Raw genomic sequence first — 18608 nt, 5'->3', positions numbered from 1 at the left:
CAGCGGGCGTCTCAACATACCTCCCAGGGGATCCCGACATCGGCCGCTATTCTTCTTCCACTCCTCCGAGGCTCTGCTTCTCCCTGGTGAGATCGCTGGCTGTTGTCATGACAATATCACTTTGCAGCGCCACCCGGAGGATGAAGGGAAAACTGCAGCGCTGGAGCCAGGAAGGTGAGTGATTGCTGGAGCTGCTGCAGATCTCCCTGGCAGCATGATTTTTTTTCCAGGTTTTAGGGTCTGAAAAGGTGCAAAAAAATTGTACCACTTTTAGACCCAAAATCCAGAAAAAATCATACCGTCAAGGGGGTTACGATATTCTTTGTGATGCACCTACACTGAATTCAGCTGTCATTTGTGGTGTTGTTGCACTTCTGTTGCTGTAGTTCAGGGGTCAGGAACCTTTTTGGCTGAGAGAGCCATAAACGCCAAATATTTTAAAATGTAATTCCGTGAGAGCCATACAATATGTTTCAAACTGGGACAGTGCGCATGCGCAGCAGAGGGCTCACGTCCCTGTTGCCATGGTGATGTGTACACAGTTGATCCTTCGGGCAGTGGAAGAGTCAGACACGTCTTCAGCTTCTCTTGGGCTTCAGCAACATCAACAGTTACCCCAAGAGCCAGACAGGAGGAATACCGACTAACAGCTTGTACAATTAGCTAGCTGACTTGGGGGTAAATTCACTTTGTAGGATGAGATCCCCGAACTTTGGCCCAATAGGCTGCCTGTCAAGTGACAGACAGCCTATTGGGCCAATCAAAGTGTGGGGATCTCGTCCTACAAAGTCACTGGACCTGACAACTCTGCTAGAAGAGTCACTTAGACGATTCAGTAGAGTCCTGCAATTACGGCTCTGGTGTATCCAATGATTTATGACAGGCGCAGAGCTGATAGGAGGGACTGCACACTGATAGGCCGGGTGGCCAGATGATGTGGGGGCAAGCCAGCCAATCAGAAGCTGCGAATATCGGCGTTCTTAAAAAAAACCCATTATAAATACTGGGAAACTTTTCCACTACCCGGGGGCTGCAAGGGAATCGATAGAAGGTAATCATAAATGTATTGGGGTCATTTCTATAGCCATTTTTTGTGGGTTTTTGAGAATCATGGAGCCCTATGGAGACTTCAGGTGATTGGTTTGAATTTTGATGGACAATTGCAGGGACCAATCACCACGGAAATAACTGATATTGGGGCGGGGTTTGGTACACACCCCCTTCCTATGTGACCCGCAGGAAGTATAAAAAGGCTTCATTTGAGCCAGTTTGTTTAGGCTGCTGTCATGAGCGGACACGCTATATGATTCTCTGTTAATTTTTTGTTTTAATGTAAATTGCACCTTAGCACCTATGCATTGTCACTTTGTTCCCTTGAAAACGCTTCCGCCAGGAAGTGAAACATGTTGGGTTATTGTTTTGGTGGGGGATTTGTGTAATTTATTAATACAGTAATAAACTAAGGGGTGGAGATATTTTCTCTCCAGGAATGCTTTCTATAGATCCCGAGCCCATTATAATTGAGTTCTATTAGTACGTGACAGCTACCTAAAATAGTCATTGATCTATTTTATTAAATGTAAATTAATAAAAGTTATGTTTTCTTAGTCCTAATTCTGAGGAAATAATTGTTTAGGGTCCAGAGTGGGACAATTGGAGCAGCTGTTCGTTTTGGTGTAGCGTGAGTAAGTTAGTAGTGCACACTACAGCAGTAGCGTGCCTAGTTTGAAAATGTTACTTGCGCTGCCACACTAAGCTGTGCTGCTTGAGAAGTGTAGCTTAGTGAATCAACCCCTACTGATTTGTCTGTGAGCCAGATGTAGCCACCAAAAGGGCCACATCTGGCTCCCGAGCCATAGGTTCCCTACCCCTGCTGTAGACTTTGCAAGCTACTCGCCTTTCACCTCTCTCGTTTACCAGCCTTTTTTGGACCAGAATAGTCCTCATCGCTTGAAGTTTTTTTCTCAACTGCCACTCTCTAAACACCCGAGATACTATTGGGCGAGAAAATCCTAAAAGATTGGTTGTTTCAGAGATTCTACCACCAACTCTTCTTGCACCGTTATCATCCCTCGTTCAAAGTCGCAAATCTTTCACTCAGTGCATTTTCACATCTTATAAATAAAATGGCTCGGGTATCCTTTAAGGGCATGTCTGAGAAGCTAGAGTTGAAATAACAGAAGGTAATCCTTGTTGTTTGAAAAGTTGACAATCTAATTTGAACTGTAATGAGAAGTGTTGTCGTTCTTATTGTAAAAGATTTGTCTTCTTGCAGTTCTAGTGCGCTACATGCGTGAGGACTCCAAGGTGCACTCAGTCAGTTTACAGAACGCCAACCTGTCCGATGGAAACATGCACACGATGATCCTGCGCATCAGCGGTCTGCGGGGAGACACACTGACTCTAGAACTGTATGTGGACTGTAAGCAGGTGGACAGCAGCGTTGGCCTCCCGGAATTGATGGTCATCCCACAGTTTGAGGTGGAGTCTGGGGAGATCCGCTCAGGACACAAGGCCTATCAGAGAATGCAGGTAGTGAGCGTTGCAGGGGGGAGGGAGAGGGTGACATTTACAAGCCAACATCAAGCTGCTGCATTGATCTATGTACTGAGAAGAATCTGCTGAGGAGGAACTGCATGGTGAGAAGGAGGAAGGCAGGGCCAGATTTACCATAAGGCACTGTAGGCATGTGCCTACAGGTGCCTGATGATAGAAAAGTGGCTTTCTCCCCTCTTCTAGTCCCTAGATGTATAATAGTACCTTACACTGAGGTGGGGGAGGGGGTTTGGGGGGCTAAGGGGCACCTGTAGCTACCTATGACAGGCACTTGCGTTGCAGTTCGGCTGGGTTTGTAGGTTCACTGAGAGGGAAGTCTAGGGTGCCTGGACATCTGTGCCTATAGGATCCTATGGGTAATAGGTATAGGTAATAGGTATAGGTAAATCCAGGCCTAGAGGAAGGTGACCACATGGTGCACCTGGAATGTACAGCGTTGCCTAGTGAGGTTCTCTAAAGATATATTCATCCATGATAGTGTGCTTGGTGTGCACATGGTGGCATGGTATACAGCACAGGTGTCAAACACAAGTCCTGTGGGCCGAATGCAGACCTTCTTACCATTTTATGTGGCCCTCGAGAGCTTCAAATGTCCATTATTGTAAACCGTAAAAGAACAGCCACACACAGCCTTCCTATCCAGAGGAGCACATCAATGACAGTATTTCTGATTGAAACATCAATTTGAGTTGGGGTGCAGCAATAATTGATGGGACCCCCAACAAAATAGGCATGAGGCCCCCTCCTGGGATCTCATCCAACCCCGCACCCCCCCCCCCCCCTGCTGGCTGACACCTCCCCCACCCCCAATCTCCCCACATTGCAGAGTAGTGCAGTGGAGCAGTGCAATATTTAATACACACGGTTAGTCCTTACAGAAGTATATTAAAATATAACTTTTATTCTTTATTATTAAAAAATTTTTATATTCATTTTTATTTTCTCATAGTACATATAACCAGGATGGGACCTTAGGTACTGTAAAAAGCACTCGCACAAGTTTAACGTTTTTTGTGTGACCGTGCTTCTAGACCCAAAACCTGGACTAATTTAACTTTACTTTCTACATATAGATTAAAACCCCCCACCAATGCGACATGTTTCGACTCCTTACATGGAGTCGTCGTCAGGGAAAAGAAAGTGCTTAGTGCAAAGAGTTGCTAGTGCATTAAGAAAGATAAAGCATTATATATACATTCAGTAAAGAAAACAAAAAAAATGAGAGCGAAGTGCTCTGTAATATTTACCCGCTTCAGCAATGCGTTGTGTCTATTCTGTACTTCCTGGCAGTCGAACGCTCCGTGCTTCCTTCCCTATTTCTCCCGATCACATGACATGCATTTGGAGCCACAGGTATGCAGCATAGAGGGCGTGGCTCTCGGGAAGATCAGAGGAGACCTGAAGAAGCACTGGGGTAGGTAAATATTAAACTCCTCCACTGGGCTACTCTGCACCACTTAGTTGTCTGTGACTTAGGCTAGGTTTTAGATTTTGTCTGTTTATGGGATTGAGTTTGACACCCCTGGCATACAGAATGGGTACCAGCAGAGAGTTGAATGCCGGATGTATAAACATACAGCATGTAGACAACTGTTCTCAATTCTACAGATTGGTGATGATGTTGTTCACGTCTTGATTTAGGGGTCGGTGGAGACTATGAAGATGATCCTTGGAGGGTCCATGAGCAGAGTGGGGGCGCTCAGTGAATGCCCTTTTCAGGGTGATGAGTCTATCCAGAACACAGGTATGGAGACAAAAGGCATATGACCTCACCACAGGTGACCAATGACACAGACAGTTGTGGCATTACAGAAGAGCAAAGAAGGGACTGTGCTAGAGCCTGTTGATGGATTGAATCTTAATTATTAATGTTAGTGTTCTCCCTGGAAATGTATCTTTGCCAGGGGAGGTGAGGGCATAGGTCAAAAAGTAGGTGTGGCTAATAGTGGGCAGTGTCACTATTTCCTGTTCAAAGTAATCCCCAACTTTCATATGAACCTGAATTATAACACAGTCCAAGCACCACCAAAGCTTCTAGCTTTTTTAGTCCCCCCCTCCCCCTCCTTTTACCCTAAGTTGGTTCCTGCTTTGTTGGGCCCCCTACAGTTCATTCAGCTTAAGTTGGGCCCCTTGTGGTGTATCCAGCTTTGTTGAGCCCCTTGTAGTGTATTCAACTTTGTTAGGCCCCTTGTAGTGAACCCAGCTTTGTTCTGTTGCATGCACAGATCAAGGGAATTTGCCGTGATGTACTTCCTGTTAGGCAGGAAGTACATCACTGAGCAGGGTGCAGGTCGTGCAGATTTCCTTTTCGGTGCAGTCTGCCACAGGGACCAATCTGATTGTAGTGGTACGGTGTGATGGACTTCAGTGAAACTAGCCTCAGTCAAATAGATTAGTACATCAGAACAAAAAGGGTCACGCCTAGCTGTGAGGTAGTCAGAAGTATGTGCCTCTCATTGACCACTCCTAGCTGTGACGTAGTCAGAAGTATGTGCCTCTCATTGGCCACGCCTAGCTGTGACGTAGTCAGAAGTATGTGCCTCTCATTGGCCACGCCTAGCTGTGACATAGTCAGAAGTATGTGCCTTTCATTGGCCACGCCTAGCTGTGACGTAGTCAGAAGTATGTGCCTCTCATTGGCCACGCCTAGCTGTGACATAGTCAGAAGTATGTGCCTTTCATTGGCCACGCCTAGCTGTGACGTAGTCAGAAGTATGTGCCTCTCATTGGCCACACCTAGCTGTGGCGTAGTCAGGAGTATGTGCCTCTCATTGGCCACGCCTAGCTGTGAGGTAGTCAGAAGTATGTGCCTCTCATTTGCCACGCCTAGCTGTGACGTAGTCAGGAGTATGTGCCTCTCATTGGCCACGCCTAGCTGTGAGGTAGTCAGAAGTATGTGCCTCTCATTGGCCACACCTAGCTGTGACGTAGTCAGAAGTATGTGCCTCTCATTGGCCACGCCTAGCTGTGAGGTAGTCAGAAGTATATGCCTCTCATTGGCCACGCCTAGCTGTGACGTAGTCAGAAGTATATGCCTCTCATTGGCCACGCCTAGCTGTGAGGTAGTCAGAAGTATATGCCTCTCATTGGCCCTGCCTAGCTGTGAGGTAGTCAGAAGTATGTGCCTCTCATTGGCCACGCCTAGCTTTGAGGTAGAGACGGTAGCAGACCCTGGACACAATGACAGATTATTGGATGATTCATGTAACACATTGTTTTTGTACTCTTTCTCCTCACAGTGAACGGAGTTGTAAATTCAATCCTTGGTAAGTAGACTATTGTTTTTAACTGAGGTAGAGGGAACTATGTAGAGCACTATATAAACAATATATAAAAAAAATAATAATAATAATGTATAATATAACTTCAACTACCATCATGTCCCTCCTGCAGAAACACATATAGTAGAGATGTTCTGCAACATGGCCAGCAGAGGGCAGCACAGTGCCATTAATGACAACATACAGCCAGATTTACAGACGCATCTCCAATGAGGCCAGCATAAGGCCTGAAACCCACTTTTGGCAGTGTTTTTTAGTTGCTGACAATCGCAGATGATTCCAAAAAGTGCGTCACCAAAGAAAGTTTATTGAGGGGGACCCAACTGAGCAATTGCGATTAGGGAAAAACCTAATCATGGGTCCTGCAGCATCTTGGGAGCGATTGTGCTCCAATGCAAAAGATATGAGTTCTGCAAAATTTCTTTTGAATCGCTTTTCAAAAGTGATTTTGCAGGGATTTGGGGGGTGATTGTTTTTTTTTTCCCAAATAAAGTTTACCGTAATATATGTACCGGGTGTCCCGAAGTCCAGTTTCTGGCTCGTAGTCCCGCCCCCTTGTACCAGAGGTTACAGGCACTTCTTTAATTGGAGCTAGAGAAGCACCTTGGCCTCTTGTGCTAGGGGGCGCGGCTACAGATCAGACATCAGGACACCTGGAAACTATATTAACCACTTCCGTACCAGCAGTCTCTGCCCCCTTAAGGACCGGAGACTGCAGGTATGGTAAAACGCCGCCTCCCGACGAATCGCTGTAAATACCCGCCACTCTCATGGGTCACGGCATTGTCTCATCGCTGCAGGCCCCTCTATGACAGCTGAGCTCTGTCGGCCGGTCAGGAGCCGATTTCATTGGCTCCTGACACTGTCTATCAGTGGGAGCCAGTGTGATTGGTTCTCCGTGATTACAGAAGAGCGAGCAAATTGCAGCGGGTTTAGAGCGGCGTTATCGGCAGTAACGGTGGCGACGCTTCATTCCTCTGGACGTTTAAAGGACTTACGAGGCGAACACACGAAAAAAAGTTAATTACCTTATGGCCATTGCAGTAGTCATAGCAGACTATCAGCGTCTGGCCTGTCACTGTGTGGCCCTCTGTTAGCATTATCCAAGCTGTAGTTCAGGCCCCGACCCTGCCCAGGGTCGCCCTATCAATTTGCGATCAAAATCGCCGCTTTAAAAAAATCCTACGTCTGCGCAGTTCTTAGCCGCTAGTGCGGCTGCGCAGGTTCTCTGGCCTGTCCCCGGCCCGTCCTCGCTCTCTTCACTCAGCTCCGTACGTCATGTGGGCGTGCCCGCACGGCCGCTTACATGACTGATTGAGGGACAAGTCAGCCACGCCCCCTCAGCCGAGACAAGCAGCGCTGAGCGTGGGGAGATGTGACTTGTCCATCAATCAGTCATGTAAGCGGCCGTGCGGGCACGCCCACATGACGTACGGAGCTGAGTGAAGGGAGCGAGGTCGGGCCGGGGACAGGCCAGAGAACCTGCGCAGCCGCACTAGCGGCTAAGAACTGCGCAGACGTAGGATTTTTTTAAAGCGGCGATTTTGATCGCAAATTGATAGGGCGACCCTGGGCAGGGTCGGGGCCTGAACTACAGCTTGGATAATGCTAACAGAGGGCCACACAGTGACAGGCCAGGCGCTGATAGTCTGCTATGACCACTGCAATGGCCATAAGGTAATTAACTTTTTTTCGTGTGTTCGCCTCGTAAGTCCTTTAATCTACGTCTAGTCAGAGCGACAGCACCACCTGCTGGACGTAGATTGGTACTGTGGCGGTCCAGAACCAGTTAAACTTCATTCCGCCAGAACGAGCGCTGTGATTACAGCGCAGGAGATTTGGGCGCAGTCGGCACCACCATATGCCGTAATAGGCATTTTGGCTATAGCAGGCACAGTCAGTAACTTTGGCGCCATCAGAAGACAGAGCTGAAGTTGCTTCTAAAACACTGTAATTCACCTTTCAGCAAAGCTGGAAGCCGAATTACATTATTCCCTACTATCCACGTGGAATTAGAGGGGGAATAGTATTTAATGCCACCGGGAACTTGTGCAGCAGCAGGATAAGCCATATACTGGCTGTATCCTGCGCCCAAGTCTCCCGGCGGCCAATTTATATGTATGCCCCCAGAAAACCACAAATCAGAGGTGCTGCGCAGTTTATTGTACAGCGCTTCCAAATGCCCAGGAATCATGGCGCCAATTACTCTAAGGATCGCTGCATAAAGCGCTTGCGTGATTGTAAAGCATAGCATCGATCCCCAGTGGGTCCCTAGCCTAAGTGATTCCGAAAACTTGGACCAAGATAGTTAAAGGGGCACTATGGCGAAAAATGTTAAAATTTTAAATATGTGCAAACATAGACAAATAAGAAGTACGTTTTTTCCAGAGTTAAATGAGCCATAAATTACCTTTCTCCTATGTTGCTGTCACTTACAGTAGGTAGTAGAAATCTTATAGAAGCAACATGTTTTGGACTAGTCCATCTCTTCATAGGGGATTCTCAGCAAGGCTTTTAAAAACTTCTTTGTTAAGATATTCCATACAAAGCATTTAAACAATGATGCTGGCTGCCTTCCCTGCTCGCACCGTATAGGTAGCCAGCTATAAGTGCCTCCAGTATAGGTTGCCAGCTATAAGTGCCTCCAGTATAGGTAGCCAGCTATAAGTGCCTCCAGTATAGGTTGCCAGCTATAAGTGCCCTCAGTATAGGTAGCCAGCTATAGCTGCCCCCAGTATAGGTAGCAAATTATAGTTGCCCCCAGTATATTTAGATAGTAAAGTACAGTTGCCCCCAGTATAGATAGCAAGCTATAGGTGCCCCCAGTATAGGTAGACAGCTATAAGTGCCCCCAGTATAGGTAGCCAGATATAGTTGTCCCCAGTATAGGTAGCCAATTATAGTTGCCCCCAGTATAGGTAGCAAATTATAGTTGCCCCCAGTATATTTAGATAGTAAAGTACAGTTGCCCCCAGTATAGATAGCAAGCTATAGCTGCCCCCAGTATAGGTAGCAAGTTATAGTTGCCCCAAGTATAGGTAGAAAATTATAGTTGCCCTCAGTATATTTAGATAGTAAAGTACAGTTGCCCCAGTATAGATAGTAAGCTATAGGTGCCCCCAGTATAGATGGCAAGCTATAGGTGCCCCCAGTATAGGTAGCCAGCTATAGCTGCCCCCAGTATAGGTAGCAAGTTATAGGTGCCCCCAGTATAGGTAGCCAGCTATAGCTCCCCCCAGTATAGGTAGCAAGTTATAGTTGCCCCCAGTATATTTCGATAGCAAAGTATAGTTGCCCCCTGTATAGATAGCAAGCTATAGGTGCCCCCAGTATAGGTAGCCAGCTGTAAGTGCCCCCAGTATAGGTAGCCAGCTATAAGTGCCCCCAGTATAAGTAGCCAGCTATAGCTGCCTCCAGTACAGGTAGCAAGTTGTAGTTGCCCCCAGTATATTTAGATAGCAAAGTATAGTTGCCCCCAGTATAGATAGCAAGCTATAGGTGCCCCCAGTAAATGTAGCCAGGTATAGGTGCTCCCAGGTAGCCTGGAAGGGGAAGCAGTGCACACAGCGGCAGGGAGGGGGGCCCGACTCACCCCCTCCCTCACCTGGGCCCCCCTTCCGCGCTCAGCACTGCAGAATTTAGCACAGTGGCAAGGAAACGACTCATCTTCCTGGTTCCAGGCGCCGGAGCTCTGTGTGTCACTGGTCTTCTCAGTCTCCAGTGCAGCTCACTGTATTTCTGCTAATAGAGGAAGTACAGTGAGCTGCATTGCAGACGTAGAAGACCTGTGTCCTTTGCATTTTACAGGGAACATTGAAATATCCACATAACCAATTCTCCTTCGGGGGAGGGGGGGGGGGGGGCAATTTACTTAGAGTTTTTGGTTCTTATTAATATTAGCTTTATGTGGTTCTTGATGGGTTGTTTCTGTGCTTCTCAGGGGAGCACACAAAGGCTCTGATCACACAGATGACCCTCTTCAATAAGGTACTGGCAGAGCTTCGCGAGGACATCCGGGACCAGGTGAGATAGAATGACAGTGACTGTTTGAAGCCCACGTGCAACCACATGTAAAGGTGCCCATACATCAGGTGATTTTTCAAGCCGATCGACCTTCTGATTCAGTGCTGCAACATGTCCGCCCGATCCAAGTTTCGATCATTTTGGGACGAAATCTGTTGAGTGGATTGATCGGACATGCTGTAAAATCTCGGTTGCAAGTGCAGGATTGGGTGCTCGGTGGTAACAACCTTTGATATCGACCGATGTATCGACGGACCCCGACTGGTGGTACTTTAAAGTGGATCCGAGATAAACTTTTACTCCTTTTACTCCTTGCATAATTGTGTTCCTTACATATAGTTTAGAGGGCATTCCTCAAGCCCAATACTTTTTTGTTTTGTTTTAATACTCTAATTTCCTATAAACTAAACAAGCCACACCCACAGCTCAAAGTGCCATGGCACTCCATGTAGCAAGGGCTTATGGGAGCTCAGTCTGGGCAGGAGAGGGAGGAGGTTACTAGCCAGAGATTTCAGAGGCAGAGGGGAGGATGGAGGAGGAGAGGGGAGTGAGCTGAGGGCTGGAGATGCAGAGCAGCTTGCCTGTGTGTAATGTGACAAACAAAACATGGCTGCCCTCATTGTATCACAGAAATAAATAAACATGAAACTGTTGAAGATTTTTGTAGCTAGATGTGCTGCTGCTGTGTAAACTATCTAAACTTTAGATAAGATATATAGACAAGTTACTTGTCATAGTTTTTGTCATTCGTTTTTTCATCTCGGATCCACTTTAAGTGTAAGATGTCCCCCCATGCCTGTGTGCAGTGTTTAAAATCACACCTGTCTGCTGCCGCGACTCCTGGTCTCCTCCGCCGACACAGCTGCTGCCACAGGGTACAAGCCACAGCCATTGTGGTGATGGCAGACAAGGTAGTGACGGCCAGAAATCGCGATAACAGACAGGTGAGATTTTGGGGAGCATGGTTACCAGGGGAACAATCTTGGAGAGCAGCTAGGCAGGCAGGGCCGCCATCAGAAATTTTGGGGCCCCTCACAAATCATCAGTCCGGGCCCCCCCCCCCCACACAAACTGAGAAATGTGCGTAGCCATTACATGTTGGCAGAGCTAGTTGGAGGCTTGCTGTCCACAAATTAATCACGAATAACCACGGTGGATACTCGTGATTCAAGTTAGCTCTAATTGCCACAGCTGAGTGGCTAGATGCGGCGGGGTTAATTACCCAGAACGCCGTTCTCCACCCAGCGTTTCAACGAGGTGCAAGTGTCCGAATGGACGCGTTGCAAGCCTCGATATCGAGCACTTCCTCCTTCAAGCCGGAAGGAGGAAGTGCTCCATCATTTTTTTAGAACCTCCCAGTTTTATTTTCTGTTTAAAAAAGCTAAAAAAGTAGGTTTAATGCTATTGTCTCATATGGTAATGATTCAGCTTTTCCCATAGTCTCGCAGTTAGCAATCATGAGGCCCCCAACAACCCATGAGGCCCCCAACAAGACAAATTCAGCAATCATGAGGCCCCCAACAAGACAAATTCAGCAATCATGAAGCCCCCAACAAGACAAATTCAGCAATCATGAGGCCCCCAACAAGACAAATTCAGCAATCGTGAGACCCCCAACAAATCATGAGGCCCCCAACAAGACAAATTCAGCAATCTTGAGGCTCCCAACAAATCATGAGGCCCCCAACAAGTAAAAATTCAATCATTAGGCCCCCAACAAGACAAATTCAGCAGTCATGAGGCACATAAATAGACAGCATTTCACATAAATAGGCAGAATGCCCCCTTATTATGGTAGACACCTCTCACCTGGATTCTGACATGGACCCCCAGGTTAGGTAGTGAGTGACATGGAGCCCTTTAGGCAGTGAGTGACATGGAGCCCTTTAGGCAGTGAGTGACAGGGAGCCCTTTTAGGTAGTGAGTGAGTGACAGGGAGCCCCTTTAGGTAGTGAGTGAGTGACAGGGAGCCCCTTTAGGTAGTGAGTGAGTGACAGGGAGCCCCTTTAGCAAGTGAGTGAGTGACAGGGAGCCCCTTTAGCTAGTGAGTAAGTGACAGGGAGGCCCTTTAGCTAATGAGTGAGTGACAGGGAGGCCCTTTAGCTAGTGAGTGAGTGACAGGGAGGCCCTTTAGCTAGTGAGTGAGTGACAGGGAGGCCCTTTAGCTAGTGAGTGAGTGACAGGGAGGCCCTTTAGGTAGTGAGTGAGTGACAGGGAGGCCCTTTAGGTAGTGAGTGAGTGACAGGGAGGCCCTTTAGCTAGTGAGTGAGTGACAGGGAGGCCCTTTAGGGAGTGAGTGACAGGGAGGCCCTTTAAGTAGTGAGTGAGTGACAGGGAGGCCCTTTAAGTAGTGAGTGAGTGACAGGGAGGCCATTTAAGTAGTGAGTGAGTGACAGGGAGGCCCTTTAGCTAGTGAGTGAGTGACAGGGAGGCCCTTTAGGGAGTGAGTGACAGGGAGGCCCTTTTAATAGTGAGTGAGTGACAGGGAGGCCCTTTAGGTAGTGAGTGAGTGACAGGGAGGCCCTTTAGGGAGTGAGTGAGTGACAGGGAGGCCCTTTAGGTAGTGAGTGAGTGACAGGGAGGCCCTTTAAGTAGTGAGTGAGTGACAGGGAGGCCCTTTAAGTAGTGAGTGAGTGACAGGGAGGCCCTTTAGCTAGTGAGTGAGTGACAGGGAGGCCCTTTAAGTAGGGAGTGAGTGACAGGGAGGCCCTTTAAGTAGTGAGTGAGTGACAGGGAGGCCCTTTAGGTAGTGAGTGAGTGACAGGGAGGCCCTTTAGCTAGTGAGTGAGTGACAGGGAGGCCCTTTAAGTAGGGAGTGAGTGACAGGGAGGCCCTTTAAGTAGTGAGTGAGTGACAGGGAGGCCCTTTAAGTAGTGAGTGAGTGACAGGGAGGCCCTTTAGCTAGTGAGTGAGTGACAGGGAGGCCCTTTAAGTAGGGAGTGAGTGACAGGGAGGCCCTTTAAGTAGTGAGTGAGTGACAGGGAGCCCCTTTAGGTAGTGAGTGAGTGACAGGGAGGCCCTTTAAGTAGTGAGTGAGTGACAGGGAGGCCCTTTAAGTAGTGAGTGAGTGACAGGGAGGCCCTTTAGCTAGTGAGTGAGTGACAGGGAGGCCCTTTAAGTAGTGAGTGAGTGACAGGGAGGCCCTTTAGGTAGTGAGTGAGTGACAGGGAGGCCCTTTAGCTAGTGAGCGAGTGACAGGGAGCCGCCCCCCCCAGCCGCTGCCGCCGTCGTCGTCGCCGCCTCCGCTGCCTCCCCTACCTTGCCAGTGAGTGCTGCCCAGCGTCAGACCTCAAGATCAGCGGCGACCCGACCAGAGCGGGCGCTGGACGCACCCGCTCTATATGCGGAAGTGACGTCACTTCCGCATATCAGTGCGGGCGCTGGGTCCTAGCGCCCGCACTATTGTCGCCGTCTGATCGGGGTCTGACTAGGTGGAGGCGGCGGCGGTTAGAGGGATGGAGGGAGGGAGGGAGCAGCGGTCATGGGGGGTTGAGCGGCGGCCGGGCGGCACCCGCCAGGGCCGCGGCGGGGATGGGGCCCCCCTGCAGGGCCGGGCCCGTGACGGGAGTCACGGATGTCCCCCCCTGATGGCGGGCCTGTAGGCAGGTGGCAACGCTAGGCCGATTTCTGATAGATTTCCTGCTGAAATCTATTGGGAATTGGTCTGCAGTGTATGGGCAGAAAACAGATCCCTCTCTGAACAGATTTAATCAGAGAGAGATCTGTCTCCTTGTCGATCTGCTCATATATCCCCTGATGTATGTGCACCTTAATTCAGTACAAGTGTGCTGGAAGTGAGACCTACTGAGTAATGGATGTTTGCTGGAATCTTTGTAATGCATATTCTTATTCTGGAGGGAATTGTTTTAGTATTTTCTGTAAAAATGCAGCATATGTTTTTTTTTTAGATAAATACAGTATGTAAAATGGGCCTGAAGTAACCAGTAAGTAGTGTGATGACTGTTCCAGTGTAACTGTTGTCTCCCTGTGGGCAGGTGAAGGAGATGTCCCTTATTCGGAACACCATCATGGAATGCCAGGCGTGCGGTAGGTACCCAGCATCTTCACTTACCCTCCCCCTACTGCACAGCAGTCTGACTCACGGAATGGTTAGTGCTGTCAGTAATACCGCCGTTATGTCACACGCAGGATTCCATGAGCATCGATCACGCTGCAAACCCAGCCCCTGTTTCCAAGGTGTGGATTGTATGGAGACGTATGAGTACCCCGGGTATCGCTGCGGCCCCTGCCCGCCTGGGTCACATGGAAACGGCTCCCACTGTGACGATATTGATGAGGTATGCAAATAAATATTGCAATCACCTTGTATGCCACTGTGACTATTTCATCCTAGTCAGTGTGGCACTATCGCATTGTACTTGCTATGCTGTGTGCCGCTATCACCCTGTGCCCTATTACTATCCTGTGTGCCACTATCACCCTGTGCCCTGCTACTATCCTGTGTGCCAGTGTCACCCTGTGCCCTATTACTATCCTGTGTGCCACTATCATCCTGTGCCCTATTACCATCCTGTGTGCCGCTATCACCCTGTGCCCTATTACTATCCTGTGTGCCACTATCACCCTGTGCCCTATTACTATCCTGTGTGCCGCTATCACCCTGTGCCCTATTACTATCCTGTGTGCCACTATCACCCTGTGCCCTATTACTATCCTGTGTGCCGCTATCACCTGTGCCCTGCTACCATCCTGTGTGCCACTATCACCCTGTGCCCTGCTACCATCCTGTGTGCCACTATCACCCTGTGCCCTATTACTATCCTGTGTGCCACTATAACCCTGTGCCCTGCTACTATCCTGTGTGCCACTATCACCCTGTGCCCTGCTACTATCCTGTGTGCCGCTATCACCCTGTGCCCTATTACTATCCTGTGTGCCACTATCACCTGTGCCCTGCTACTATCCTGTGTGCCACTATCACCCTGTGCCCTATTACTATCCTGTGTGCCACTATCACTCTGTGCCCTATTACTATCCTGTGTGCCACTATCACCCTGTGCCCTGCTACCATCCTGTGTGCCACTATCACTCTGTGCCCTATTACTATCCTGTGTGCCACTATCACTCTGTGCCCTATTACTATCCTGTGTGCCACTATCACCCTGTGCCCTGCTACCATCCTGTGTGCCACTATCACCCTGTGCCCTGCTACCATCCTGTGTGCCGCTATCACCCTGTGCCCTATTACTATCCTGTGTGTCACTATCACCCTGTGTGCTACTATCACCCTGTGCCCTGCTACTATCCTGTGTGCCACTATCACCCTGTGCCCTATTACTATCCTGTGTGCCACTATCACTCTGTGCCCTATTACTATCCTGTGTGCCACTATCACCCTGTGCCCTGCTACCATCCTGTGTGCCACTATCACTCTGTGCCCTATTACTATCCTGTGTGCCACTATCACTCTGTGCCCTATTACTATCCTGTGTGCCACTATCACCCTGTGCCCTGCTACCATCCTGTGTGCCACTATCACCCTGTGCCCTGCTACCATCCTGTGTGCCGCTATCACCCTGTGCCCTATTACTATCCTGTGTGCCACTATCACCCTGTGTGCTACTATCGCCCTGTGCCCTGCTACCATCCTGTGTGCCACTATCACTCTGTGCCCTATTACTATCCTGTGTGCCACTATCACCCTGTGCCCTGCTACCATCCTGTGTGCCGCTATCACCCTGTGCCCTGCTACCATCCTGTGTGCCACTCTAACCCTGTGCCCTATTACTATCCTGTGTGCCACTATCACCTGTGCCCTGCTACTATCCTGTGTGCCGCTATCACCCTGTGCCTTGCTACCATCCTGTGTGCCACTATCACTCTGTGCCCTATTACTATCCTGTGTGCCACTATCACCCTTTGCCCTGCTACTATCCTGTGTGCCGCTATCACCCTGTGCCCTGCTACTATCCTGTGTGCCAGTGTCACCCTGTGCCCTGCTACTATCCTGTGTGCCGCTATCACCCTGTGTCCTGCTACCATCCTGTGTGCCACTATCACCCTGTGCCCTATTACTATCCTGTGTGCCGCTATCACCCTGTGCCCTGCTACTATCCTGTGTGCCGCTATCACCCTGTGTCCTGCTACCATCCTGTGTGCCGCTATCACCCTGTGTGCTACTATCACCCTGTGCCCTGCTACTATCCTGTGTGCCACTATCCCCCTGTGCCTTGCTACCATCCTGTGTGCCACTATCACCCTGTGCCCTATTACTATCCTGTGTGCCGCTATCACCCTGTGCCCTGCTACTATCCTGTGTGCCGCTATCACCCTGTGCCCTGCTACAATCCTGTGTGTCACTATCACTCTGTGCCCTATTACTATCCTGTGTGTCACTATCACCCTGTGTGCTACTATCACCCTGTGCCCTGCTACTATCCTGTGTGCCACTATCCCCCTGTGCCTTGCTACCATCCTGTGTGCCACTATCACTCTGTGCCCTATTACTATCCTGTGTGCCGCTATCACCCTGTGCCCTGCTACCATCCTGTGTGCCGCTATCACCCTGTGCCCTGCTACAATCCTGTGTGCCACTATCACCCTGTGCCCTGCTACCATCCTGTGTGCCGCTATCACCCTGTGCCCTGCTACAATCCTGTGTGCCACTATCACCCTGTGCCCTGCTACTATCCTGTGTGCCACTATCACCCTGTGCCCTGCTACAATCCTGTGTGTCACTATCACCCTGTGCCCTATTACTATCCTGTGTGCCGCTATCACCCTGTGCCCTGCTACTATCCTGTGTGCCGCTATCACCCTGTGCCCTGCTACTATCCTGTGTGCCACTATCACCCTGTGCCCTGCTACAATCCTGTGTGTCACTATCACCCTGTGCCCTATTACTATCCTGTGTGCCGCTATCACCCTGTGCCCTGCTACTATCCTGTGTGCCGCTATCACCCTGTGTCCTGCTACTATCCTGTGTGCCGCTATCACCCTGTGTCCTGCTACTATCCTGTGTGCCACTATCACCCTGTGTCCTGCTACTATCCTGTGTGCCACTATCACCCTGAGCCCTGCTACTATCCTGTGTGCCAGTGTCACCCTGTGCCCTGCTACCATCCTGTGTGCCACTATCACCCTGTGCCCTATTACTATCCTGTGTGCCACTATCACCCTGTGCCCTGCTACTATCCTGTGTGCCACTATCACCCTGTGCCCTATTACTATCCTGTGTGCCACTATCACCCTGTGCCCTGCTACTATCCTGTGTGCCACTATCACCCTGTGCCCTATTACTATCCTGTGTGCCGTTATCACCCTGTGCCCTATTACTATCCTGTGTGCCACTATCACCTGTGCCCTGCTACTATCCTGTGTGCCACTAGTATCACCCTGTGCCCTATTACTATCCTGTGTGCCACTATCACTCTGTGCCCTATTACTATCCTGTGTGCCACTATCACCCTGTGCCCTGCTACCATCCTGTGTGCCACTATCACTCTGTGCCCTATTACTATCCTGTGTGCCACTATCACTCTGTGCCCTATTACAATCCTGTGTGCCACTATCACCCTGTGCCCTATTACTATCCTGTGTGCCACTATCACCTGTGCCCTGCTACTATCCTGTGTGCCGCTATCACCCTGTGCCTTGCTACCATCCTGTGTGCCACTATCACTCTGTGCCCTATTACTATCCTGTGTGCCACTATCACCCTGTGCCCTGCTACTATCCTGTGTGCCGCTATCACCCTGTGCCCTGCTACTATCCTGTGTGCCGCTATCACCCTGTGTCCTGCTACCATCCTGTGTGCCACTATCACCCTGTGCCCTATTACTATCCTGTGTGCCGCTATCACCCTGTGCCCTGCTACTATCCTGTGTGCCGCTATCACCCTGTGTCCTGCTACCATCCTGTGTGCCACTATCACCCTGTGTGCTACTATCGCCCTGTGCCCTGCTACTATCCTGTGTGCCACTATCCCCCTGTGCCTTGCTACCATCCTGTGTGCCACTATCACCCTGTGCCCTATTACTATCCTGTGTGCCGCTATCACCCTGTGCCCTGCTACTATCCTGTGTGCTACTATCACCCTGTGCCCTGCTACCATCCTGTGTGCCGCTATCACCCTGTGCCCTATTACTATCCTGTGTGCCACTATCACCCTGTGCCCTGCTACTATCCTGTGTGCCGCTATCACCTTGTGCCCTGCTACTATCCTGTGTGCCAGTGTCACCCTGTGCCCTGCTACTATCCTGTGTGCCACTATCACCTGTGCCCTGCTACTATCCTGTGTGCCACTATCACCCTGTGCCCTGCTACAATCCTGTGTGTCACTATCACCCTGTGCCCTGCTACCATCCTGTGTGCCACTATCACTCTGTGCCCTATTACTATCCTGTGTGCCACTATCACTCTGTGTCCTATTACTATCCTGTGTGCCACTATCACCCTGTGCCTTGCTACCATCCTGTGTGCCACTATCACCCTGTGCCCTATTACTATCCTGTGTGCCACTATCACTCTGTGCCCTATTACTATCCTGTGTGCCACTATCACTCTGTGCCCTATTACTATCTTGTGTGCCACTATCGCCCTGCTACCATCCTGTGTGCCACTATCACCCTGTGCCCTGCTACCATCCTGTGTGCCGCTATCACCCTGTGCCCTGCTACCATCCTGTGTGCCACTATCACCCTGTGCCCTGCTACCATCCTGTGTGCCATTATCACCCTGTGCCCTGCTACCATAGTATGTGCCACTTTCACCCTGTGTGAGGCTACC

General features: G+C 49.7%; 2 protein-coding genes across 11 annotated transcripts in view; one reads left to right on the top strand and one right to left on the bottom strand.

The window, feature by feature from the left end:
* The window catches only part of MTX1 (metaxin 1), a 175690-nt gene that overhangs the window by 92599 nt on the left and 64483 nt on the right, over positions 1-18608 (bottom strand). The gene's annotated exons all lie outside the window — the stretch shown is intronic.
* THBS3 (thrombospondin 3) overlaps positions 1-18608 on the top strand; it is a 104374-nt gene that overhangs the window by 46757 nt on the left and 39009 nt on the right. For 9 of the 10 annotated variants that reach the window (XM_068252542.1, XM_068252539.1, XM_068252541.1 and 6 more), the window contains 5 exons: positions 2276-2532; positions 4198-4300; positions 5796-5822; positions 9778-9860; positions 13856-14158. In XM_068252542.1, coding sequence (XP_068108643.1) covers positions 2276-2532; positions 4198-4300; positions 5796-5822; positions 9778-9860; positions 13856-14158 — 773 coding nt within the window. The remainder of the gene's footprint in view (positions 1-2275; positions 2533-4197; positions 4301-5795; positions 5823-9777; positions 9861-13855; positions 14159-18608) is intronic. The other variant, XM_068252543.1, reaches the window with a different exon arrangement.

The sequence above is a fragment of the Hyperolius riggenbachi genome, chromosome 9, assembly GCF_040937935.1.
Source record: "Hyperolius riggenbachi isolate aHypRig1 chromosome 9, aHypRig1.pri, whole genome shotgun sequence".
Classification (NCBI taxonomy): Eukaryota; Metazoa; Chordata; class Amphibia; order Anura; family Hyperoliidae; genus Hyperolius; species Hyperolius riggenbachi.
The sequence above is the reverse complement of the archived record's forward strand: the minus strand, read 5'-3'. Positions and strand labels throughout refer to the sequence as shown.